The sequence below is a fragment of the Lacerta agilis genome, chromosome 6 (genome assembly GCF_009819535.1).
Source record: "Lacerta agilis isolate rLacAgi1 chromosome 6, rLacAgi1.pri, whole genome shotgun sequence".
Lineage (NCBI taxonomy): Eukaryota > Metazoa > Chordata > Lepidosauria > Squamata > Lacertidae > Lacerta > Lacerta agilis.
This window is the reverse complement of record NC_046317.1, coordinates 45,300,729-45,328,440: the sequence shown is the minus strand read 5'-3', so window position 1 is coordinate 45,328,440 and position 27,712 is coordinate 45,300,729. Positions and strand designations below refer to the sequence as shown.

Genomic DNA, 27,712 nt, shown 5'->3' with positions numbered 1-27,712 from the left:
TTAGGTGGCACTGTGGTCTAACCCACAGAGCCTAGGGCAGGCACCCCCAAACTTCGGCCCTCCAGATGTTTTGGACTACAATTCCCATCATCCCTGACCACTGGTCCTGTTAGCTAGGGATCATGGGAGTTGTAGGCCAAAACATCTGGAGGGCCGCAGTTTGGGGATGCCTGGCCTAGGGCTTGCCAATCAGAAGGTCGGTGGTTCGAATCCCCATGATGGGATGAGCTCCTGTTGTTCGGTCCCAGCTCCTGCCCACCTAGCAGTTCAAAAGCATGTAAGTGCAAGTAGATAAATAGGTACCTCTCTAGCGGGAAGGTAAACAGCGTTTCCGTGTGCTGCTCTGGTTTGCCAGAAGCGGCTTAGTCATGCTGGCCACATGAGCCGGAAGCTGTCTGCGGACAAACGCCGGCTCCCTCAGCCTATAGAGTGAGATGAGCACCGCAACCCCAGAGTCGTCTGCGACTGGACCTAATGGTCAGGGGTACATTTACCTTTATTTGTGTGTAGAAGGGCTATGGTATTAGGCCAGGTCTGTATTCAAAAGCAAATTTATTGGCTCGAAATTATTCAATCCTGGACTTCTGGCGAGGCAATATGGTGACTGCCACAGTGCCACGGAGCTCCTGAAGACAGCCAGCGTTAACTGCGCTGCCTGACAGGCTCCCAGACCACCAGGATCACCGCCGCTATTCCGTTACAAGGGCTGAACCGGGGGTACCCAGTGAATCAATCGGGAACCACGAAATGCTCCCCCAGCGATCTGCAACAAGCCGAGGCTGAAAATGCCTGCCCACATGCCAGCAGAGCTCCGGGGCCCAGAGACCTAAGGAGCCAGTGGAAAAAGAAGAAAAAAGGTAAAAAAATAAAAAAGGAGCCCCGGCGCCCGGAGCAAACCGCAGCCCCCCCCCCCCGTGACCTTGACTGAGTCGGGACCAAGGACACCTGGCCACTTGAAGTTCCGAGGTCAGGAGGACCCCGGAGCCAGTGCGAAAGCAGGAGGAGAAGGAGAGAAAGGAGCCCAAGCCCCACTGTTCCTACCTTCACCACCGCCAGCACCGCTGGCAGAGGGGAACCGGGGTGTCCGGTGCGCTTACCGAGGGAGCCGCAGCCTCCCCCCCCCAGCAACCCAGTGGAGCTCTGAGACCAGAGGGACCTCGGAGCTGAAGCAACAAATTTTATCTTATATATACATACACATATTTTTCTTTTTTCCCCTTTTCTTTATTTTCTTTCTTCCCCCCTTTTTTCTTTTTTATCTTTACTTTTATTTCTACCTCAGCCCCTTCACTTGAAAATAAAAATGGTGGAGCAGTGATCCACCACAGGCCACTCCCTGGGATCACCATTCCAACCCAGACAACGTGCCCCTCTCTAACTTATTTTCCCCATATTTTCTGTATCTTGTTTTTAATCCTACCTCACTTTCTATCTCCCACCCTCATTTCTATTTTTTGAAGAAAAGGGGGAAAGGGGGGGTGAACAGAAATCTTTACTTTTTATCTCTACTCTTATTTTATTTTTCTTAATCCCCTTTAATTTCTTAGTCTGTTTTTACGGAGGAAGCCTTACCTCCCTCCATCGCCCTGCCACTATCACCACTCTCTAACAAATTAAATATAGTACGTAAAACACACTTCCCACCCCCACCCCAAAAGGGTGGATTTTTATCCCATTTTTATCTTTCCTTCTTCTCCCCTTTCCTTTTGCTTCGTTTGCTGTTGTTGTTGTCCTCCTTCCTTACCAACACCTGTACTTTATTCTTACCTCATTTCCCTCCCTTTTAAGAAAATTTTCCTCATATTTTTCCTTTCATCTCACTGTTTTCTTCTCACCCTCACCTTTGTTTTCTTTAACCGGACCCCAATACCCCCTCCGGATATATACAACCCCCCGCAAACAAACACACATTTCCCCTGGCCTACCCTTCTGGCCCCCTGCATCTCTGCCTGTTAACCCCCCCCCTTTTTATGTGAACTGTTTGCCTGTCAGTCTAACCGTTTTTCTGCTTACCTGACCCCTGCCTTGACGGCACCGCTGAGGCGATTACGGAATTCCTAGAGAAGTTCTTAAAGCACAGCCCAGAAGTGACATAAATTACCACCTAATCCGAACGCTCTGCAAAAGCCACCAGCCAACAACGCCTGATCAGCTCAACAACCCAGCAACACCCAAGAACCACCAGCACCACAACCCCTAACTGCAACATGCCATACTCCAAGAGGACGCTAAGCAGACCTCAAACCAAAATCATCAGGAAGATTAAGATGGCACCAACCAGGCAGATGGCACACAGCGCTGAGACCACAATACCCCTCCAAGATGACACAGCCAACCACCCAACAACAAAACGACCACCCAACAACAAAACGAGATCTAAGGGAAATGGAAGCGAGATTAGCAGAAAAATTAGCAGAAAAACTGGAGGCCACAGTGGCTCCCCCTGAAGGTACTAATCAACAATCTAACTTCCAAAGTGGAAGCTCTAGAGAACAAGAACCAAACGCAAGAAAGAACAATAGCACAATACCGGGAGGAGAACACACATATGAAAAAGAAAATGAACGAAATGGAAACAAAAACACAGAAATGAGAATCAAACAAGCAGACTTCGAAGACCGAAGTAGACGCTGCAACATCCGCTTCCGCAACTTTCCTGAAAATGCATCACACACACAGCCCAACAAGACAATGACAGAAATCTACCGACAGCATACAAATCAATATGGCTAACCTGATCAAAAACACTCATCCATCCCACTCACACAGGAAACCAAAGACCACCACAGCCAACCACAAATGAACAATCACCCCACGCCAACCCCGACCTCTCTCACCACCAAAGGAGCACAAGCGAATAACAAAGAACCTGCACAAACAAAGCTGATGTACTAAACCCTACATGTACTAAGTAAAATAGAAACATTGTCACCCCACCCCACCCATCTCCCCATCCCACCCACCTCATTCCCCCTTTTCTTCCTAATGTCTCAACAAGCGAAATTGATTTGTAAAAATGTTACATGGAAAAAATACGAGAGAGACATTATGCATACCTTTGTAAATCAAGAAAATCTTTAATATTTTTTTTAAAAAAAAGAATTATTCAATCCTAAATGTATGTCTTTTGCACTTGGCTCTGGATGATGGAATTGAAGTCTGCTTACCCCTTACAGCATTAACATATGTAGATGAGTAATGACTCTAGTATGAAGAATTGCTATGAGTATAGTGGTAATGCTAGAGTATTTACATGTCTTCCTATTCTGTCCCTTGGTAAGCACCATGGAGAAACCTCACATGGCTTATATGCAGTTTTGGGTTGTTTTATGCTTTGAAAGCACTGCACTTCTTTCATACTTGTATTAATTAACATTAATAAGATTGTGGTCCATGTTGCACAAATTGGTATTTTGGAAATATAGGCTGAGTGGATCTGGGTAGCATTTGGCCCTGTCCTGTTTTGGCTAGGGCGGAAAGCCTGTGGGATACCAGAAGCCGAATCCTACTTTCTCCCCTCTCCCCTTCCAAGTTGGCTCAGGGGGTTGGGAGTACCTGCAGAACATCATGCCGGGGAGGAGATGGAAGATTGTTCCATCAGGCAAGCTGAACCAAATGCATGAGCTGAGGAAACAATTGTCATAGCACTGTGTTGAATATATTCAACCTGAAGAGGTGAAAGTGAGCAGGAGTTGGAAGAGAGTTGCATGTAATGAAATACCAGCATATCAGGTAGCAGGATAATTGGGAAGCAGAGCAGAAAGGCATCATGCACCTATATCAGTAGAACCTAGGATATCCAGAACCTAGGATAGCTCAGAGAGTGGCACTGACATTTATCTGACAAAAGCTTAAACTTGATGGCAACTGCACTAAGCCTAGTCCCACAGGTGCAGCTGATGGAATTTAAAGGACCTGGTTTGTTGGAGTGAAACTGTCAGTGAATGACAGGACACATGGTCCAGGGTACTTATCAGAGCCACCCTGTCTGCTTAGTTCCTCCTTGTCTTTCATTCATTCCTGACCAGATAGCTCAATGGCACCCCTGGTCTCCCTTTGCCAGCAGTACCATGCAAACTGTGTCATGGTTTATTTAAGGGAGGCTATACATGCTGTTTTGCCAGGCATGTGACTATGTCTAGGAGCCCTTTGAGTATAGGGAGATATTACTTGCAGCGGGCTTTCTCCATAGCAATATGGGGTAGAAACTGGGATATAGGAAGACTGGCTTAGAAGTAGACAGAGAGAAGTATGGCTCTGCCTATGCTGTAGAACGTATGATCATTCTAGCCTCATTCTGCTGCTCCAGGAGGAGGTCAAGAAGGCAAAGTTACCAGAGAGGTGAATTATCAGAGGGAGTGGTAACAATGGGTCAGGCAGCTCCAAGCAGGGGGTAATAGAGTTAAGGGGCAGCATCTTGTGGGGAGCCCGGCATTAAAGCAATGAGTAGAGCTTAATCTGCCCCGAGCAAGGGCAGCGAGGTCTTTAATATTATGTCAGGCACATGGGCTGCACTGGCGGGCTATCCTTCACAGCAGCTAATGCCACTGGGATAACTGAATTAGCCCCTTTTCTGACGGGGAGAGCATGGGGTTGGCGGCCGGGCGATCGTGCCTTGCAGCTGCAAGAGAAGCGAGCAATGGACTGCAAATTCAATCAGGTGAGTGGGACCGAAGGACGCAGGTGTTCCCTCACTTCTAAGCAACCTCTTCTCCAGCCCACCAGGCTTCATTCCAGTCCTAAGAGTCCTGATGCTCAGTCCCTCCTATTCCAAGCCCCTAGAACCTGACTATTGGCTTCCAGTACTTCTCACCCCCCTTTCTCCTCCCAGTGAATGCAGCAGTTCTAGTATTCTGCGCCTCTCACTCTGCAAGAATTAAGGACACCTTGTCTGATTCTCTCAGTTTTGGGAAAGTGATTTAGCTAAGAGGATAGTAGTTTCATCTTGGTTATCAGGAGAGGGAACCCAAGCAACTCCCAAGCAGAATATTGCTGATTATGGAGTTCAAGTGCCCTGGATGCTAGTTCCTCCTTGCTTACTGTTGTTTTCAATTGTAGGGCTAATTCTGTTTCATGTCATTTGGGTTGGATAAGAGAGAGTAAAAACACTAAATAATAATTGTGACAGCTGTGGTGTTTCCTATTCTTTAATGGGATTCTGCTCTGCTGCCTAAGCTGAGCCAAACTAGCGCCCCCCCCCCCCCCGCGCGTAAGTTAAGTAGATTGTTAGGATTGTTGTTTCTCACAGAGGGTGAGGAACTGGATCCAGCTGGTGATCTGGATAATTACTTCTCCCACAGGACAGCTTTGACAGGTGGGTTGAGCCACCCACATGTTGATCACTTGATGTTATTATGCCACCAAAGGACAACTTCAAAGCAGTTTTCGGTAACTCCAAACCAGCTGATCAGTAGTTACAGTGAGTTGCTTTGAAGTTTGTTTGCGGGGTGGTTTGGATTCCGACAACTCCTGCAAACAGGCTGCAAACAGACAAAGTGGGGCTTTCAGAAAGCTCATTTGAAGGCACATTGTCAGTGCCAATCAGTTTATCAACACTGATGAGAGTCCCATTGACTGCTCTGGTTGGTTGACTCCTGTCTATCTTGGGAGACAATGAAAGAGGGGTGAAGTCAAAATGTTGGATCATTACAGTACCTGCTTTGACCATAGAGACCAATATGGGAGAGACATGTTTTGTTGCAGCTGGGGCAGATGAAGGCATCCAGTTGTGCTGATGCAGGTGTACCATGGTGTTTCTTCTTTCTGTGCTCCTCCCAATGATCATTCCTCCTCTGGTCTCTGCTGTGGATACACAACCTGATTGATTGTCTCCAGGTGCTGTGGCCATCTGCAAGGGATTGCCACATGGTGGGGTTAATGTTGCCAGCCTTCATGTCACGTTTGCAGACATCTTTGTAACACAGAGTTGGTCTGCCAATGGGCCTGCTCCCCATAGAGAAGCCATCTCCCCAAAGAGCATGTCCTTGGGGATTCTGCCATCTTCTATTCTGTGGACATGACCAAGCCAGCATAGACGTTGCTGACACAGGAGTGCAAACATGCTGGGAATATGTGCTGCCAATCAGCTGATTGTTCCTTTGCAAGTGGGACTCACTGCAATCAGGAGCTCACTTTAAGCTCTCAAATATTATTACTATTATTTATTTAATTTGTATACTGCTCTTCATCCCAAGATCCCATGGCGGTTCACAACATAAAAATACAAAATGAGAATGCAAAATATATAAAAAGCCAAAAACAAATCATTAACCCATTCCCACAAACCTGTTTAAAAAGCCATAGAATGCTAATCAACTATAGAGTTACATTTTCGCCTAGGGTCTAAAGATATGTAATGAAGGCACTAGGCAAGCCTTCCTGGGGAGAGCATTCTACAATTAGGGAGCTACTGCAGAAAATGGTCCCATGTACACCCTTGTGAAAAGACCCAGCGCGCGCACACACAAACCCTATAGGAGCGTTCACTTGTATACTCAGTCTTGTCCCTTGAGGTGACAACTGTGTAACTGACTAGGCCTCCCTGATTCTTTAAAAGCAGAGCAGGAGTGGTGTGTTAAGTGTTGGCCAGCATCTTTGCTTATGCCTAGCCATATATCCTAGAATTCTGCCGATGAACCGTTGAACCTTGTATCCTGTACTTAAGAGTTGATGCTGAGACTGAGTGCTGATTTTATCAGTTAAGTTTTGGAATTTCCTGAGCCAAGAGTCTGAGTCTTTCATTTGATGATGGGAGCCAGGACAAGCTTAGTCTAGGCCTGTTTCCTACCTCACCTCACCCCTTTTTGTTAATGTTCAGGTATTCTAACTAGGCCTGGACGATATACTAATACATCATCCAGGACCAGTTTGAGGGCCAGATTGCAATGGCGCCTTCACCCAGCAGTATGTCACGGGTGGGGCTTGCCCGCTGCCTGGCACCTTACTTACCTTCCTTTTCCTGCTGCCTTCTTCCTCCCTGCCAGGCACTGGCAGTGTTGGGAGTGAGGCAGTTTCACCCCAGTGCCCTGTGGAGCCAGGGCCTATGGTCCTTGTTCCTCTCCACACCAGGCCCTGGGAGTGGTGGTGGTTTTACATGATACATTGTGAGGTTGAAAACCTGATATTGCCCAGCCCTAATTCAACCTAGGGCTCCTTGAAAAATCTGTCATATGTCCCTCAGGCCTGTACTGCGGTAACAGTGCCCTGCCGGTAAACCTTTTAAAGGAAATACAGTGAGGGAGGAATACATTGGAATTTAATCTTATTTGTATTATTTGCAAGGAGGATATTACTGTGTCAAGTATTTTCAGTTCAATAATATGTATCATTTAGTCACAGGACCCCTTGACAGGTGATGATTTCATACATTTAGACATAGGAAAACTGCATGTAAATCATCATCTGTGACAAGCATATGTATTTCTGTTGCCTTTCTTAGCATCCTGAATAAAAATGGGTGTGTCTGTGTCTGTTTATTTCACATTTTAATGCAAAACAAACCTAATTCACATTTTCTGAAGAAATACACAAACCAAAACACAACTATCCTTCTAAATTTGCCCTTCTCTAAATTGTGTGGTGCAGGGCAAATATTGTGCATAAAAAAGAGTATATCAGGACAATGTGTACACAAAATGCACATATTGGTGAAAATAACATAGAAAAATGCATTATATGAGGGGAAATTGTATACAAAATGTGTGTGTTAGAAGAAATACACACTAAAATGCCGATATTGCAGGGGTTGGTCTAGGTGACCCTTAGAGTCACTTCCAACTCTACAGTTCTGTGATTCAAAGACAAATTACAGTGGTACCTTGGGTACAGACGCTTCAGGTTACAGACTCTGCTAACCCAGAAATAGTACCTCAGGTTAAGAACTTTGCTTCAGGATGAGAACAGAAATCGTGTGGTGGTGGCGTAGTGGCAGCGGGAGGCCCCATTAGCTAAAGTGGTACCTCAGGTTAAGAACAATTTCAGGTTAAGAACGGACCTCCAGAACTAATTTGTAACCTGAGGTACCACTGTATTATAAGAACTTAAAGGAAAAAAAACCAACTCCTGCAAGTTCATGCGAAAATGTGAAGAATTGAACTCCATATTGTCTGGAGAAGCTGAAAATGACAGATTCACCCATCCCTTGTCCCAGATTCCTCAGAACTCATGGTAGCTGCTTTTTGCTTCCTTGGGGAGCACCATTTATGCTCCTTTCTTTGTCTTTCCATTAAGTCAGAGAAGCCTGGCTCATCAGAGGTGTGTGGCGGGAGTAGATAACCCAGTTTACTCTCACCCTCACTAGTTTCTTAATCTTCATTCCCTCCCTTTCCATGACTTCCTCTGAGGTGAGGACTCTGGAATCTTTCAGCCTCTCATCAGCCCTACATGAATCCCTATCTGGACTGACTTCTGGCTGGGCTACTCATGAGCAAGCAGCTGGTCTTTCCCACAGTGTGTATTTCACCAAGTCTACTCTTGGTGTATGCATTGGAAAGGCAAAGTCAAACACAGTTCTCATCCTGTCTGTGTACATTCTGCAAAACAGAACTTCTGGCCACACATGATGGTGTGAAATTATATCTCTATAGGGAAATGTTGCAAGTAAACATTAGACCATACCCTGCCTAAACAAGAACAAGAAAATCCTCTGCATGTCAAGATCAGTTGTGCTATGTAGCACAAGAACTGTGTTTCAAGTTCTGTGAAATAAACTCAACAAGCTTATCCAGTCTCTAATTCTCTTCATATATATAATTTTTATTAAGTTTTCATATTTTTCCTTTATCACATTCATATCAAATCATATCATCACATACAACTTTGCTCATACCAAGCATCGACTTCCCCCCTCCCACTCCCTGGCTTTCTTAAGCAATCACAATCCTCTATATCACCCTATTTACCTTCTTACTATACTTTAAAAAATTACTTTAGTATTTATAAATCAGTTTCAAAAATTATAATTACAAAATATTTTAAATCAAACCTGCAAATGTTCTCAAATATTTACAATGTTCTTTCATATATTGTATAAATTTACTCCAGTCCTTTTCAAACAGTTCGTCACACTGGTTTCAGATTTTCCCTGTCAGCTTTGTCAGTTCTGCATATTCAATCATTTTTATCTGCCATTCTTCCAAAATTGGAAGTTCCTGCTGCTTCCATTTCTGGGCTAAAAGTGTCCTTGCAGCCATGGTAGCATACATAAACATACTGGTATTTAAGTCTACTTTTGGAATTTCTTCTCCCACAATACCCAATACAGTCTCTAATTCTTTGGTCATGTTAAAACACACCGTTTTTCCTTTTTAAAAATTACAAGATCAGGACTATGATGTAGGGATGTATGTTTTATCCCCTTTCTTCTGTGCTGCACTTCTGGTGAAAATTGGCCTTTTGGTGTTGCTATTTTGTACCAAAGAGAAGCTGCCATTGGTGCTCAAAAGTTAATTCTGCCCCCCAACAGATGCTATTTGGAAGATAATGGAAAATAACTTCAGTCACTCAAATACAGTAGATCACTATTTTCTAGGTATCTGTGAAAGTATATAAAGCCCCTGAAGAAGGCATTTTGGCTGAAACGCATTGGGCTATTTATAAAAATTCATGCAGTCTTTCTTTTTGGAAGCTAATGAATGATTTTACCAAAGATGAACTACCTGCTTTACATTCTATGGCAATTCAGTGACAAGGAGATAGTATTGGTTACTAATGTGGTATTTAACTGAGCTGAAGGAGGCTGAACAAGGGGCAGTAGATGAAAATTTCAGTGGAACATTTTCAAAAGAGGAATAATTTAACCAGGGGTGCCAACTTGAATAAAATATTGGGGGGCCCTCATAATCACAAGACACAATACACCATCAACAATGCCCATCAACCTCAGAGAGGCCCAGCTCCCTCAAATATTTTATTGGAGTAGTCCAAGGAACCTCAGCCCCTAGGGGTTGGTTCCTGTGAATCTAACCATTCATTGTCAAAGAAAACAAGTACCGGTATTTGCCTCAACTGTTAGAGCTGAAACTTCACAAATTCACTGAGGCACAATTTCAGTATTTTGCTGTACTTCATTTAATATTTTTGTATTTGTTTTGTAAAACTAAAACAAGCTACAAAACCCAACAACATCCAATTTTTATATTAAATACAACTGAGTCTGAACATCTCCAGCTGTCTTTAGCAAGTTAGACCATTCATACAGTCTAACCCATTTGTGTCTGCACTGACTGCCAAGATATCCAAGGTCTTAAGCACAGATATTTCCCAGACTTTGCTATCTATGATCTTTCAAATGGAGATGATGGGAACTGAACCTAACATTTTGCACATCCAAATCATGTGCTTGTACCATGGGATCAGTGACTCATTTTCTGGCTGTGACTAGAAGTGGATGGACAGAGGAGAGCATACAATGAAAAACATACCGGTAACTGCAGAGTGAAACATATTCACCAGGATTAATACATCTGCCCTATTCACTTTACCCTTATGTCAGTTCAAGGGGAAGAGTTGGTGTGGGAATTGGAGGCCTGAGGCAAGAAAGACAGCAAGGAAGGGAAAATGGGGTAAAAAACCCCACCTAGGGCTTGGGGGTGGAAGTAAGTGAATGGGCATGTGAGCTTTAGAGCAGGCATCCCCAAACTCGGCCCTCCAGATGTTTTGGGGCTACAACTCCCATCATCCCTAGCTAACAGGACCAGTGGTCAGGGATGATGGGAATTGTAGTCCCAAAACATATGGAGGGCCAAGTTTGGGGATGCCTGCTTTAGAGGCTAGCAAATTGGGTTAGGGAGGTCAAAGAGTGTTGACTTTCTTTGGCTGTAGGATCTTGTACATATCAGCCATTTTAATCATATAGATCTAATTATTTCAGTTTATATCTTAACAGTTAAGATCTGCCAAGTTGGAATAGCGGTGGCAAGGTAAAGGCAAGGTTGAACAAGGCAAAGGAGGCTTATCACAAACTAGTTTTGTTGTTTTAAACTAGGGAACAACACTGACTAAGAAGCTTTAATAGGGACAGGGCTTGCTGAGAGGTCTGATTTTCTATAGTTGCCTCTTGTCACTAAAATATCCCTGCCTGACTTCACTCAGGGCCTGGTTCTGAACCTACTATGGAAGGCTCAGGTCCTCACAATAGCTTTATGAAATAGTCAAAACAAAATAAAATAAAAAATTCCTTCCAGTAGCACCTTAGAGACCAACTAAGTTTGTTCTTGGTATGAGCTTTCGTGTGCATGCACACTTCTTCAGATATGAAATAGATTAGACACAAGGCTACCCATCAAGTTTTGTCACTCAGTGAACGTTTTAACCTGGTTCTCCTGACCAGACCGAACCTTCAATTTACTCCAGTATGTGTGCTTCATATACACAGATGCTTAGTGTAAGTAAAAAGTATTCCTTCTTCATGATGATAATACTCTGGTTTTTTACCTTCATTTTGCATTTTGCGTTCTCCTAGAGGGCTTTTTTTAAGCCCTTCCTTTTGCTCCACCTCTCCCCACTCTCCAAAAATGATTAGAAAGAATTATTGCCATTAGGACGTCTTTCCTGGTGAAAGGAGAAAATCGCCTCATTCATAATTTATACCCTCAATTACTATTAATAAAGAAATATTTCAGCAGGAGATCGCCTGGGAAAATTACACGTAACATTGCATTAACATTCTATTTGAACATTTTCATCACATTTGTTATAGAGTTAATAAGAGGGATATGCTCCCCTGACTTCTTCATGAAATTATGGGCTGCCTGTGATAGTTTAATCTTTTAGACTTTATATAATATATTCACTTTGCTAATTGAGCCATCCAAGGAGCAGTTAGGGATGTTCTTAAATGGGGAAGACAAAGTAATCAGGGCCGCGACTTCCTGACTAAAGGATCCTCTTCCGGAGATAAAGAGCTGTATATCTGAGCAAGAAGTACATACACTTTGTGTCTCCCTTTGAGACCGTTGAGGCCTTATAGAGCCACTTCATGCCATGTCCTTTCCAAAGGTAAGGCCACATTGAGCACCTGATCATTCAAACGTGTGTGGTTCTAGGTCTGCACCAGGGAGAGCAGGAATCAGATCGTCTGACCATGTATGGCTAAAATTAATGATACATGAACCAGGTGCCATGTTGAAGATGAGATTAACGTAAGAGATAATGAAGTTACTGTAGACATCTACTGCACATCATTTGCTTATAGGATTCTGCTCTAAGACTTAAGCAGGGATGATGAACTTGTGACCATCCAGGTGTTGGACTCCCAATTCCCATCATTTGCAGCCAGCATGGCCAATGGTGAGGGATGATGGAAATTGTAGTCCAACAGCACCTGGAGGACCACAGGTTCCCCACCTCTAGTTTAGGAGTCTCCCTGAGCCCAAGATTATACCATTTGACTACCTGGGCTAATAACCTTGGTAGTATGACCCCACTTTTTACTATCCCCCCCTCCACCCATGTTTTTACACACACAGCTGCCAATTGAGGATATCAGTTCAGAAACCTGATAGTGGTCTCTAGGACACAAAAGTGCTTTAAATATTAAATTTGTTAGTTAAGGTGCTTATATAGGACTCCTTTGTTATTTTTGCAGCAGACACACAGCCACCCTTCTATGTTAATAATTGTCATAGAATCCATAACTATTCTCCAGTTGTTAGCTCATTTATGCCACTGTCCTTCCTATCTCTTACTAATGCTGTAGGCCCATCATGTGCTGTATAGAGTTGTACCATCTTAGTCGAAGTATGTTGCCTTTCACACCTGTCAGATCCCTTCTGGGTTCCTGTGTTTTGGCAAGTGATAATAAAAGGTCCCTTTTATATTTTCCCAGTCACAGTCTTATGGATGTCTTGTGTTTTTCTTGTGTGTCTGAGGCATCAGAGGTGGTCCCAGAGGTGTGGTTGATGGTAGAGTTACAGTCTGAACTTGAAGGCAATTCTAGAGATGTATTGGAACTGCCATGGAATTGTTTGATGTTGTTCTTCTCTTCCTCGATTGGTTCTTTTTCTGCTTCTAGGAGCCTTTTTGTCCTCAGCCAAAATACTTTCCTAGCCTTCTAATTCTTCTCTTCCAGCCACCCCAGCTTGCCCCCAGTCTTCTGAGATCAAGGCCAAGTGGGAGTATCTGGGATGGAAATGAAGTCCACAAAACCTTTAAAAACAAAACAAGACTTTTCCAAACTTAGTGATTAGCATTCTTCATAGGATACATTCTTTTATATTTGGGTGTAAATGAATTTGGCATTTCAGATTGAACAAGTGGGATGTTAGAAATGAATTAGAATGAACAGGAAGATCACTTAATTAATACTGCAGGAGGTGTCCATTCTATAAACAGAAAACAGTGGATGTGGAGTTCACGACAACACACTTGAACAGGCATGACAATACAACTCTGCTCCTTCGATCCTAGATAAGAAGGCTTCCTCATCACACCTCAGTGTGACCACGTTTGTCCTTGCCACATCACAGGCAGGGTAGGCAAGGAAATGGAGCACAGTGCATAGCTTGTAAAATGCCATTGGATGATATTAGAGCAGGATGGGGCAACAATGTAAACAGGACAAGCTTTGTAAACACAATTGCAGCTGGGATAAATTTAGCTGGTTGGGGTTGCAGCCATAGCACTGCAGGACACTGTGTCAGGGCATTCTTGCTAGGAGGGGAAACTGGATAAACAAACACAGCTTGTCGCTTCTTCTTTGCTTTGTCCCTCAATTGTGTCCCAACATTGTTATTCCAGTTGGACAATTGTGCCGCACACCGAAGGAACCAGGCATAAATTTATGGATATTTTGATGTTCTCATCCCTTTACATTACTTGTTCTTATGGATATTTGCTTATGAGTGTGGGTCCTTTCTGACTCTCCTGAGAGCCAAACTGTGCCCACCAAATGTTATCCAATTCAAATAAAATCTCTTGAATGTTCAGGAATGTGTGCAATCTGCATACTGTGTGTGTATTTTATGCATGGTTCCTTAAATATGTACACTGGAAGGAAGAAACTCTTGAACCAACACCAGGAGCAGGGGTGCCAACTTGAGTAAAATATGAAGGGGCAAGTAAGCCCCGCCCCACACAACTGATCACATGACACAGTGCGCACACACTGTTTGAATGGCAATGCCCATCAACTTTGAGGGAGCCCAGCCCCCTCAAATATTTTATGGGGGGGCTGAAGACCCCTCAGCCCCTATGAGTTGACTCCTATGACCAGGACTATAATTAAAACACACAAAAACACAAACAGACAAACTCAGAGGTAGCATTCAGAAGTATGAAAATGCCTTTGAACTATGCTACTGTCAGGCTACACCATGGTGTTGCTCATGAGTAATGACAGAGTCCTCTTACACTAAAGATTACTTTATTGTGCATAACTATTTACAGTGCAGAGCTAGCTAAAAACATGACCGCTCAGTCACTTGCAGAATCCGGAAGTGCCCCTCTCCTGTTTCCCGCCCAGCACCAAAGCCTCGGCACCCTGAAACAACGTCTTCTGTGTCCCCTGACCCCCCGATGCTCCGCTAGCGCCGGAAGCAGCAACTCCCCCTCTGATCGCCTCTGGCTGGCATTGCTGGGTCTCTGCCCAGCATCCCTGACTCTCGACTCCTCCTCCTCTTCCGCAGGAGAGAGCTCTGGCGATGAGCTTTGAGAGGAGTCAGATGACAGCAGTGGCTGGGGCTCCCTGTAACTGAGCAAGACCTCCTCTCGAGGAGGTTCCCTACCCTGATCCTCCCCACTAGCAGGATCACCTTCCCCACTCTCCCCACGAGGAGTACTCCCTCCCAGGCTCTCCTCATGAGTAGGACCTCCCCCGGGCTCTCCTCGCGAGGAGAAGGCAAATCCCTGACAGCTACATTGCATGGGGAAATATATTCCAAGAAGTATTTGGCTGCTATAGATGTGAGGACTACAAAGGCCTTTAACTTGCTATCTCAAGATATCTGAGGGTCTGTGTATGTTAACTTATAGAGAGAGCACTTTAATTCCTAAGCCTTCATGACAAGGCATTTTGGAGATGAAAGTCTTTAGAACTTTCTGAGTATGTGGATATATATATATGCAGTGTAGTGCTGGTCTATGCTGCAAGGCCATCTGATTTTCATTTCTTATCACATGGATGCCCGCATTCACCATTTCAAGCACATGCATTCTCACACCTACCTATTGGCAGAAAAATCTGCATACCCATAACATGCTGTCCACATTTGATATAAAATCCAATGACATGTGACATTTGGAAAAGGTCACTTCTCCCCCCAGAATTCATAATCCTGCTCCAGCCAAAGAATCCACAAGGTCATCATCTCTTCAGTGGGTCTATTGATTCCTCGGGGGGGGGGGGATGAGAAATGGGATAGGGATTTCTTTATCCATCTGGCAAAAGGGGCTGAGGATGGAGAGGTTGTGGGATAATTACTAGGTGATGGGGGAGTTGCCTGTTAGTCTGATGACAGCTTCAGAGATTGCATGAGAGAGGATAATTAGCTGAAAACAATTGAAGAGTCATGGACTCCATATAGAGCAGGTATCAACTACATGTTCATATGGAGTTATGAAATAAAGGTCAGGCAAGAGGGGAGAATGGTTTTGCACTTGAGTCATGCTTGTGGACTTTCCATAGGCATCTGGTTAGCACTGTGAGAATAGGATGCTAAACTAAGACGTTTGGCAGGCTTGATATAGCTTGTAGGCCAAGGCCCATACCTGACCCTAGATTGGATTACTGCAATGCATTTTACAGGTAGTTGTCTTTGAAAACAGTCTTGAAACTTCAGCTAGTCCAAAATGAGATAGCTAGATTGCTAACTGGAACTGGCCTTTCTGATCATATGTGAGTATTTGTTGTTTGTATCTGTCTGTCTTGTGACACAATGGAAGAGTGCGTCTTTTGTTGTAAAGTCAAACCTTTGGAGAGTTACAATGCCTGCTGTGGCTGCAGAGACCAATGCAGGAGAGACACGTTTTATTGCAGGTAGGATAGATGAAGGCCTCTGGTTTTGCTGCTACAGGTGCACCATGGTGTTTCTTTTATCTGTGCTCCTCCCAGTAGTCATTCCTCTTCTGGTTGCTGCTGTGGATACACGAGCTGGCTGACTCTAGGCACTTTGATCATCTGCAAGGGATTCCCATACGGCGGGGTTAATGTTGTTAACCTTCATATCTCATTTTCAGACATCTTTGTAACACAGAGTTGGTCTGGCAACAGGCCTAGTGCCTGAATCCAGCTCCCTTTAGAGGATGTCCTTGGGGATCCTGCCATCTTCCATTCTTTGGATATGATCAAGCCAGCATAGACATCACTGAAACAGAAGCGTGATCATGCTGAGAATGTGGGCTTGGGGGAGCACATCTTTGTTTGAAACTCAGTCCTGGAAGGCATTGAGGCATTGCTATAGCAGTCCTGTTTCACACTGCTATTTATAGGGAGGGTGAACCTGCATACTGGACAGTGCTGTGCATATTCTTGTGGAAGGACACAATCATCTTGTGGAGCTTAGGTGGACATCTCATCTTGTTGAGCAGTGTTAAGGTTCCTTTTTGGCTGACAAGGTCAAAGACCATTGTCAGGTCTATGAAGGTGATGTACAGGGGGCATCTCTGCTCTCGGCATTTCTCCTGACGCAGTGAGAAAATAATGCCAACTGCTGACCTGAACTCTAAAGATGCATTATGACTTGGGATAGGCCCTGTCAGCGAGTACTGTAATCTGTTAAGAACTATGTGGGCAAAGGCTTTCTCTACAGTACTCAGCAGGGAAATACAATGGTAGTTGTTACAATCATGGCAGTCACCTTTGTTATTATAGAGGGTCAGAATTCTGGGGTCGTGAAAGTCTTGTGGCATGGATCCTTTCCCCCAACTACTCCCATGTGAGGGGTGTGTCAAATTCAAAGTGCTGGTTTTATAAAATGTATTTTTATTAAATATTTTCTTGATTTACAAAGGTATGTGCGATGTCTTGATCTCGTATTTTTTATTTTCCATGTAACTTTTTTTACAAATCGGTTTCATTTTTTGAGACATTAGGAAGAAAAGGGGGAGATTGGTGGAAGGTGGGGAAGCTGAGGGGGGTGGGGTCGGGTGGCGATGTTTCTGTTTTACTTAATATATGTGGGATATTGTGTCAGCGTTGCTTGTGCAGGTTCTCTGCTGTTCACTTGTGTTCCTTTGGTGGTGAGAGAGGTTGGGGTTGGCCTAGGGTGTGGCTGTTCATTTGGGGTTGGCTGTGGTGGTCTTTGTTTTCGTGCGTGAGTGGGGTGGGTGGGTGTTTTGGATCAGGTTAGCCATATTGAGTTGTATGCTGTTGGTGGATTTTTGTCATTGTCTTGTTCAACGTGCTGGTTTTAACGTTCAAAGCTCAAAATGTCTTGTGGCCAGGTTCCCTAAAGATCACCTCCTCTTACACTTACTTACACTGACCCTAGGACCTTTAGGAGTTCTTCTCAGGGTGCCAAATGAGGTATGGTGGGTGGCTGTCAGAGAAAGGGCATTTTTATCGGTGACACCTGAATGCTCTTCCCAGAGAGACTCACCTGGGGCCTATGTTATTGTCTTCCTAGTACCACGTAGCAACCTTTTTATTTTCCCGCTTTAAGATCTTAAGTGGCTTTACCTCAGTTGTGTGAATGTAAGTTTTATTGTTGCTGGATTTACTTATTTATTTTAATACCATGGCTGGCTTTATTCCACTTAATTTTTATGGTTTTTAGTTTTTATTGTTAACTCCCCATAGGACATTGTTAATTGGGTGGTATACAAAGGATGCAAATCAATCAGTGGATCAATTTATATAGTCCTGGGTTTAACCACATGTTCATGGTGGTTGGATGAACATAGCAGTTGTGGCTTTATTACCATGGAATCAAGAGTGTGTGACAAACACCCACCTTGACTGCGATTTGTCTTTCTTTAGCAGTTGGTTATTGCTACAGGCAGTAGTAACCCTAGCTCTCTTGTCTCTTTCCTCTCCTTTGCATATTTTTGACCCATGCTTCTTCCAAGAAGCTCAAGGATATTGTATCCTCACAATAAACCTGTAGATGTACCGGTACTTTAAATTGCATATTTGTGATACAGGTTTATGTAAACTGATGTCATATTTCTGGTGTGTAGTCGTGAGCAAGATCAGCCCTCATAATCACATAGCTGCCTAGGTTTGCATACAGCCAGACTGAAAGTAAGTACATGACTCCTGGTGAGGGCAGTATGGTCAGAGTTCCTGCAGAATTTGAATGGACTATCTCTTACTATGGTACCAATCTACATGGAACAGTTAACAGCAAGATAGTATGGTTCTATGAAGCTGAGCGGTACGTCAGCATGTGAGCTTCCTGGCACATTCCACTTGAATGCTGGAATGTATAGGAAGCATACAGAAAAGGAAGCCCAGTGTGCCATTGCACAACCTTTCAGTCTTACACTTTGAGAAGCATAGAGTGTACTTCTTTAGCTTGCTCCTCATTCATGCCAATGTGCAGCACAAATACTTGGGTATCAAGCAAAATGTCTGAAATCAAACACACTGCAAGAAGGATTCCTAAATAAATGCAACGTCTTTATGGAAGGTTCAATCTGTAGGCGATTAAGCCATACAACAACTGTATGCTAGGATTGCTAGATTCTGTGCCCATCTTTGCAATCAAAATGAGGTCTAGTAATTAGAATTCTGAAGGTACCAAAACAGACATTCTGCAGTAAATTTGTCTACCATTGAAAGACAAAAGGCTGGATTCAGTTATGAAGGTGGGCTAATGGGAGCCAGTGCAAGGAGTTCTGCTAGTGCAATGGGACTTTCTCTCCTCTCCTCCCACTGCATGTCCTGTAACCTAAATTAACTCTGGGGATGTGTGTCGGGAGAACTCCCAGAACAGCACAGGGAGAGGAGAGGGGAAATTGTTTCATTGGGCAAACTGAAATGCTTGTGCTGATGGAATGATTGGAAAAGTGTGATTATGAATTTCTCCCATAATGTTTGTGCTAAAATTGGATTGTAATTTAAATTGGATGGTAATTTTATTAATTGTAGGAATGCCACTAAAATGCATAATTATCAAAACAGATTTCAGAATACCCTTTTTACCACAACACACTGACTGAACCTAACAGAAAGACCCCAGTTCCAAAACTAATATATGCCTACTGAATTATTTTGAGATATCTAGTGGGCATCCAGGAAAACAATGCAGATTATAAAATTCTTAAATGTCTTGTTCTATGTCTTATTTTCCTCTTGGCAATAATGGAGCAGCTGTATGCTGTTCACGTTTGCAAGTCTAGATCAGATGTAACACTTGCTGAATTTAAGGGTTGCAATTGGGAGTTTACCTCACTGATATTCAGGCCAACATGTGGGAGAGCATTCCATACTCCTATTGAGGTGACTTTTCAAAGCAGAGAGGACTATTGCGGATGTGGCCCTTTCGTGCTGTCCAAACCACTGTGAGTTATGGCTTCTCCAGCCTCTAATTATGCAGTCATCCCCCAGTCGCCTGTTCCTAACGAGGCTGACAGGCTAATCTCTCAAGAGCCCTTAATGTGTTATCATCTCTCGCTGGGTGACCTCATATTTCTAACTGCTTTGGTGGGGGGAGGAAGGAAAAGTGTCGTCTGCTCTCCCCCCTCAACATAAGCCCACATCCTCAGGCTCATCTGTTCAGGCAAGGGAGATCAGCCCATCCATCACCTACCCCGTTGGGCTATTAGATGATTAAAGGCATTTTTTATAATATTTGGGCGAGTTTTCAAAGCTTCTTGCAAAGTGTCTGATTAACACCCGTTTTAACCCCTCACTGGTCAAACTGCAAACCCCAGGAACAGGGGAGATGCACATGGGCAAGACTGTTAAGAGATGCCTGCCTTCAGCAGTGTTTGTTTCGTCTGCTCATGCCCAGATCACTGACAAGGTGTGATTCATGGTCCCTGGACACCTGCAGGAAACAGTTCTTCCCTGCCAACCGGGACCTGGTGGTTTATGAGGTTTTAACGGTTCCATGGGACAGGAAATGGGACCCTGGGTTTGTTATGCAACAGGCTGTGCAGGCGCTGATTATGTCTCCTTTTGGTAGCAGATCCATTAGTTGCCCTTAGGAGTAGAGGGGTAGGATGGATTGCAGTTCTGTGACCCAGCAATGAAAGCAGCTTGAGATGTGAACACCACACAATCTTTGGCATTTTTTACCACATGCCTGCTCTTGTGCCCATTTCCTAGGTTCACACACACCTCAGGTCACACATTCCTTCCAGATCTGTTCCTTTGGGCAGTTATCTGTTGCAACTAAAGGCACAGAGACTGGGAAAATGAGCCATGGGACAGAATTGTGTATGGTAGTTGTCTCTTTGTCTACCAGAGCCCCCTTTGGATTTGGAACTTTCGGCTAACTCTGCTCAGGTTTTTTTCTACATTGATTAAAGTTAAGGTACACAGGATTGTGTACATATGTGATGCAATTGCACAGTATGTATAGTCATGATTAAGGCCCTTTGCATGGAGGAAGTGTAGTCATTAAAGGGCACCGAGTAACAAACACAAAGCAGAGTTCTGGAGTTAAAAGTTGATCATGTCTCAGTTGTAAAAAGAGCCAATATTTTAAGAGAGAGGGTAGCTGACTTTTAAGAGAGAGGCTAGTTACTTGGGGAAAGGGTGGTTTTTCTGCTTCATGCTGTCTGTACATTAAAATGTGATGCCTACTCAAAGAGCATAGAACTTTCTTTAACAGGTTTTTGAAGTGCAAAGTATATATGAGTTGAATATTCTTTCTACAGTTTATCTAGCTTTCAAGGCAAATTTTCTGATAGATTATAACTTATGGGAAGCTGTTAGTTGTTGGGGGCTTTTGAGAAATGGTCTATTCACAAATGTTCCTTTTGTGCTTTGTTTGTAAGACCCCAGCACTTGAAGCAGAAGCTTCAGATGCTTAATCCCATGACGCTTGCTGAGTTTGGAAAATCTCTGCTGTTAAATGTCACTTGCTCAGTTGTAGGAGTCAATTGATTGATTGTCGTCCTTTGTGGTGCTCATTGTCATATTTCATAATCTCAATTTCTTGTCAATTGATTGCCAGATAGAAGCGACAGCCAAGGAGGGCCGCCAGCGTCTGCAGGGGCCAGCCAGCGCATGGCGTTAACTTTCCCTCTCTGTAAGTGTTCCCTTCTTTTATTACTGTTGTGGGGAGGTTCAGAAAATGAATAGAAGAATAGTTGGGGTAGATGATAATAGTCCTGGGGATAACTGTGCTGTTAGCATTATCAAACATGTCACATTTTTCAGGCAAGAAAAGAGAACATTTATTTTTAATAAAGGTGTTTTCTGGTGCTTGGTTGAGAATAGCACATATGAGTCCTGACTCCCCGGCCCTCACTGCTCTAACTTTTAACTTCTAAAAAGAGCTGGGAATAAACTGAGCATTGTCTCGTCAGGGACAGTTAATTGTAATTTGTGTAGGCATGTTTTAAGGAAAATGTTGATATTAGTCTAAATGTGGGTAGGGCTGAAAATTATGGGTGGAAACTACTTGCAAACTGTGTTCAGGGTGGTAGGTGGGGTATATTATTGTTATGGGAGGTTCAACGCCATGTAGGCAAGCCCGATCAAAGCTCTGCCCTCTCCTCCTCTCGCAGCTGGGAAGACTTCTGCCAAGATTACTTTCAGTTTCAAATAATCTTATTTTAATGCTACACGTGAAGCAGGAATCTTGGTATTCAAACCACGGTTATCAAGACTGGCCCAAGGCATTTTGCTTCCTGAGGCAAAGGACAAGATGGTGCCTCCTCCTCTTCCACATACAGAAACCAGCTGGACTGGCAGCTGATCTTACTTCAACTGTATGACTGTATTCAAAACAAAATCGAAAATTCTTTCTAGTAGCACCTTAGAGACCAACTGAGTTTGTTCCTGGTATGAGCTTTCGTGTGCATGCACACTTCTTCAGGTATCTGTAACTGGATGTATGACTGTATATCATCCTCCACTGTGCCTGAGGCAGCAGGCCAGGTTAGGGAGACAGTGAAATTCACACAGTTCTCTCCTCCAACATAGGGGGAATGTCTGGTTTGAAGTTGTTTTGTTTAACAATGAACCAGTGTTCATTTGAAATCAGGATTCCTGGTTTGCACATGATGCTAAAATGAGATTATTTGAAACAGAAATTTATGCCAGTAGAAATCGTCCTCCCAGCCACGAGGTAGTAGGGGAAGAAGGGAGTACACAACCTGAATGCTTTTCTTGGGCTTGCTATGGCTCATCCATGCCACAGTTCCTAAACCATTGCTTACTGTTACCTGCAAACCAGCCATTGCCTGGGTGGGTCAGACAAATAATTTATCCTGGATTAGACAGTTTATTTTTATCTATGTAATTCATAAAATTTATATACTACTGAATAGCAGAAAAAATATCCGCAAGTGGTTCACAAAAAAGATGAAACAATAAAATAATCACTTTAAAAATTGCAACCATAATTTAAAACATACAGGTTAATACCGCAATAAAAGAGACTGAAACCAATTAAAATTCCTACAAACTTTCTAAACATCTAAACAATGACTGTCAACAGATGCTACTGAAGATATGCAACTGCTTTGCAGTTATCTTAACTCATGACTGTGTATATTATGCTTATACAATGTTAATTCGTGACTGTATTAGGCTTCTATTGGGCATTAGATCATACATAATTTGAATTCTACCTACAAGAGAGAAAGCTGCTTATACTGAGTCAGACCATTGGTCCATCTAGCTCAGTATTGTCCACAGTTATGACTGGCAGCTGCTCCCCAGTTTTTCAGAATGGAACTTTTCCCTAGCCCTACTTAGAGAACCTGGAGATTAAAACTGGGACCTTTTGTATGAAAAACAGATGTTTTGCCACTGATTTGTGGCCCGTCTCTTCAATTGCACACCAAGAACCTCAGCTTTTAATTTATTAATTTTTATAGACCTCTGGGTTTCAGGAAAAACTTTGGAAGTGTATTGGAAATGTCCGATGAGAGCTTAGAATGCAATGGATGTTTTAAACAGGGCTTATAAGAACAGAGCTGCCCTTCTGCTCCTTGTTCCTCTGTCTTCTTCAGATTAACGTTACTCTTCTTTCTTTGCCCTGTGCCACAGCCATTCCATTGCTTACAACTTCTGAATGCAACAAAGCTCCATGTTATACAACAAGATTTACTTAATGCAGATTAATTGAGCAATCTGAATGCCTAATTTGCCATGCCAGAGGGGATTGGGCTGGATCCCGTGAGGATTGCTGTCATGTGATGGTATTTGGGTTTATTCCAGGCCTTTTTGCTGTGCCAGACATGAAGGTGGTGCAATGAAGAGGCATTTCACCAGCAGCAGCTTTTGACCTGGCGAGTGAAAACAGCAGGGCTGTGTTTGTGATGCTGCTGCTGGCCAGGGCTTAGGACTGTAGCATAAGTCCTACATTGTGTGTAACCTATTTGGAAAACACAATTTCTACATGAACATGTGAAATGTGATTGATCCATTGATTAAATTTATAAGCCCACCCTTCACTAAGCATTGTCAGCCTTGTTTGAAGTAGGGAGGCGGGCTTCACTTCACTTGCCCCCCTGTATTTGCATTTTACAATGAAAGCCGTTGAAACCATATGGTCTTCTCCCATAATTTAGAACATCTTTGGAAATTCCATCCCCATATTGTTCAGGTTGAAATTAGAGTGTGCACACTAGAATAATAGGTAAACCGGTTTGGAGAGTGGCTGCTCAGATGGCTCCACAACCTGGTTCCTATTGCATTGTTTTGTGTGTCTTCCACCTCCCCCCACCCCACCCCACCCCACTCCTAACAACCTTTACTGGAAAGCATATGGAAAGGAGAGCAGCCGACCTTTGCCACATTTATTGACACTCCCAGAGTTCATACTGCAACTCTACAATCTTTCCCTGAGATTATTAAAAATTAATTGATCACTTTTATATCCCCCCATGGTGCCCGACACTGTCGCTGCGAGAGGGGCCAAGGGGAGGAGGGCGTGTGCAGGCGTAGCAAACACACTGATAAATGTTAATTACTCTTTTATGGCCCTTGTCAAATTCCAAAGCAAGTCATAAATTCATTAAACTCTAACGGATTAAGCACATGCAGCTTATTTAGCCGCCATAAACAAGATCATTTGTATGTTGGTTTTTCCTTTTTTATTGCTTCAGCAGCAAAAAGGAGAAAAAATAGACTCAGGAGCTCTTGATGGGTTTGAAAAGTTGGGCAGTTAATATCCTGCTGCTATTGTCTCTTATTATTTTGTATACACATATCTATGTACATTTGATATTTGGCATGATAAATTATTACTGTCTTATTTCCAGATAACAAGAAATAATATAGTAATATACCTTGCATTGGTGAAAATTGCATTGGTGAAAATTCATGCTGGCTTTCAAGTTCTTCAGCAACAAAGAGCTTTCCAACTCTTTTGCCAGTTGACATTGATCCCAGTACAAAGCATGACCGCCACCTATTTTGTACCTCCCCTGTCATTACACAGTGTATAGTATCAATATAATATTATGGGAGTTCTGGTAAAACATGCAGCCTTCTTTTATGAAATGGTTTCTGCTTGAATTAACCTCTTTGGAAGTATGCTCAGGAACACCACATTTTCTTAGGATTCAAAACAACAATATTTTGACTCTACGGAAATAAGATGATTTCCTAAGCTGGAGCATGCATTGCCCTACTACAGTCATAAATGTGGCCCCCAGAATGTCATGAGAACCTGTTGGATAGATCACCAGTGTCACTTAATTTCATTGACCTCAGAAGAAGAGATGTTCCTAATAAGAGAAATGAAAAGCTGAGTCAAAGGTACTTGATTGAACTCGTTGGCCATAAGACTGAAAGCTCAGGACTCATGGTTCAATGTTATAGCCTGCACAGCTTGGTTCTGGTCTGCTGTCTTGTCGATGTACCGAGAGCCCCGACACCACCTCAGTAGTGAAACCTCTTCAAGCGGGAAAAGCGGCACCTCCTCCGGCGGGGAGGGGCAAGCTGAAAGCAGCCAGGAGAGACAAGGGCTTGGAGATGCTGCTGAGAGCCCCAGCACGTCTCTGAGGGGAGCATGCCACTTCCGTCACCCCAGTTGTGCAGAGGGGTCAAAAGGAGACGGGGAGGCAGCGCTTTGGGGTACCTAAATTCTTAGGTTGGGGTCACAGCCGGAAACCGGCATTTCCAGATTCTGCAAGTGACTAGGATGGTCATGTTTTCACGTTCTCTGCACTGTAAATAGTCTGCACCAATAAACTGTTAAAAGACAGTTGAAACTCATGCCTGGTTACTCGTGAGCAACCGCAACGCAGATCTGACATTAGAGGTTCCAAAAGACAAGGACTCTCTACTGAAAACAGCATCTATTTGTTCAGGTCTCCCCTTCGCCTTAACATCTGGTACAGCTTATCCTGTGTCCTCCTGATATCATTATGCTGCATTTTCCTGTCCCAGTTCCACACGCTTCTACCACTGGTAGAACATTGGGACATGAGCAAAGTTGCATTACACATTGTGGAAACAGAGTCGACACAGGGCTGCCATTTTCAGAAGCAGACTTTTGTTCTTCCATAATGTGTTGTTCTGCTCTGAAATGTGACCATTCAAGTCACAGGGAGACTTGGATCAAGCCTCAGCTGATCCACACAAAAGTCAGTGGTGAGTCTAATTAGCACGCCACATTATAGAATTGTATGTGAAAAGTTCTAACATTCATGCCCAAAATCACCATGTCAACTCTGCTTTTTCAAGGCTGGCAAAGAGCCCTTATTTTGCATGCCTCAAAGTCTGAACCCCCCTAAACAGTATGCTTCCCTGGAGTTGCAAACACCACAAACCTTAGATTTTGTGCATTGCTGCCCCATGTGGTGAGCTATCAGAACTGCAGCTTTTAACATATACATGGCAAAGTATTCTTAGGATTTAGACTGGCCCTATCTACCAAGGCTGGCCATTGTGTCCTAAGAAGGGCTCTCAAAGTCTTCCTGCTTGGCTTGGGCATTACTTGAGTAGCAAGCTATTTCCGGCTCTCTTTCTTTTAGGTGTTCCTCAGCTCTTACTCCTTGGTTCAGTTCTTGGCCCTTAGTTAACCTATAACAGATCAGCTTTGACTGATCAATCTTAATTTATTTTTTTTACGGCAACAAAACATTATAGAACACATACAGGAATCTGTTTTGCAAGACTGCAGATGTCAGTCAAAATGGTCAAAGAGCTGTCTTAGATAGACAGGACCACAACAGCCTATCGTTACAACAAGTGAGATCTGGGGTAGTATAGTGGCTAAGGACTGGGGTTGCCATCCTAACCCACTTATCTGGGAGCAGATGCCAATGAATTCAATATGACTTCCTAATGAGTAGATACAGTTAGGGCTGTGCTGTGGGTGACTAATCAGAAAATCTCCAGTTCAAATCTCACTTTCCCCATGAACTGACTTGATTGCATTAGGCATGTGATTCCCCCCTGCCCCCCATTTTCTGCACCCATCCGTCTCCAATATGATGATAGCATTGAGCATTACAAGGTTGTTGTCTACAGCAGGATAATGTATGCCAATCAAGTGCTTTGAACATCATAAAATGCCCAAAGCACATAAACACCCCTTTGCTTTCTGCTTAATTATAATACTGTAAGTAGAACCCCAAAACTTCCATTGGGCCTAGTTTGACACCACTGTTTTCTCCTTGGTTAAAAACAGGCCACTAATAAGCATCCAGGTATGGCATTGGTCTTGGTCCTACCCATTGGTACATTGGAATATCTGTGGGGCTCCCCTTGCCTTGAGACATAAAAACCTGCTCCCATGTTTGATGGATTTATGAGCACAGGGGTGGGCAGTCAGGGGTTAATGGAAGAACTGTGCCCTGTGCTCAGCGGTAGCTAACAGCCACTAGCTAATAACTTTATGGCTTCAAAGCAAGGCATTTATCATGCTGAAGTTTGTTTATGCACTAGTTATACAGCACATTATGGCAGATCTAAGTTGGACTGATAAATTCTAGATGACAAGCAAGGCTACTGAATGGGGCTTGCAGAGTCCAAAAGACCAGTAGCTTTTTCCTGAACTCTGCTTACAAGATAAGAATGTTTTCCCTCTCTATTGTTTAGTGTGCACAAAAGTGCATAAATTTGATGTAAAAGAAGACATGGATAATGTCCAAGACTTTTGCAAAATTACCGCCTTGTGAACAAGAGCTAGCAGCGTGTATGGATAGATGTGTGCATAACACACTCGTTTTCTGCAATACAGGTGGAATTATTTGGCCAGAATAAGTGCAAATCCGGCACAATTGTTTTTTTTTTTCTTCAAATGTCTCTTATTTATGTCATTTAATCTATGGGGACGAGGGGTTGGGGCCAGCCATCAGGAATGTTTGCAAAGAGCAAGTGTTGAACTCTAAGCCCTTATCACAAAGAATTCCCTAAAGAACCCTTTGGAATTTTGAGCTGGCACTGGCACTTTTTGCATATTTTCAGTTTTCCTATCAGCATGCTGACTATAAGTTAAAATCAAACCTGAAATTCCTGTTCCATAAGTGTTAATTCCAAGTATGATTGGCGTATTCCATTTTGGTGGAGACATTCTACATACAACATTATGACAAACCTAGGATTGCAACCCAGTGTACACTTTATGTACACTATACATATATGCTCTATGCCAGGAGTAGCCAACACGGTACCCCCCATACATTGTTGTATTCCAGT

At 43.4% G+C, this 27,712-nt stretch overlaps 1 protein-coding gene across 6 annotated transcripts in view; it reads left to right on the top strand.

Annotated features, from left to right (window-relative positions):
* The window catches only part of RNF220 (ring finger protein 220), a 335,093-nt gene that overhangs the window by 103,912 nt on the left and 203,469 nt on the right, over positions 1–27,712 (top strand). For 5 of the 6 annotated variants that reach the window (XM_033152320.1, XM_033152321.1, XM_033152322.1 and 2 more), the window contains one exon: positions 21,063–21,137. In XM_033152320.1, coding sequence (XP_033008211.1) covers positions 21,063–21,137 — 75 coding nt within the window. The remainder of the gene's footprint in view (positions 1–21,062; positions 21,138–27,712) is intronic. The other variant, XM_033152326.1, reaches the window with a different exon arrangement.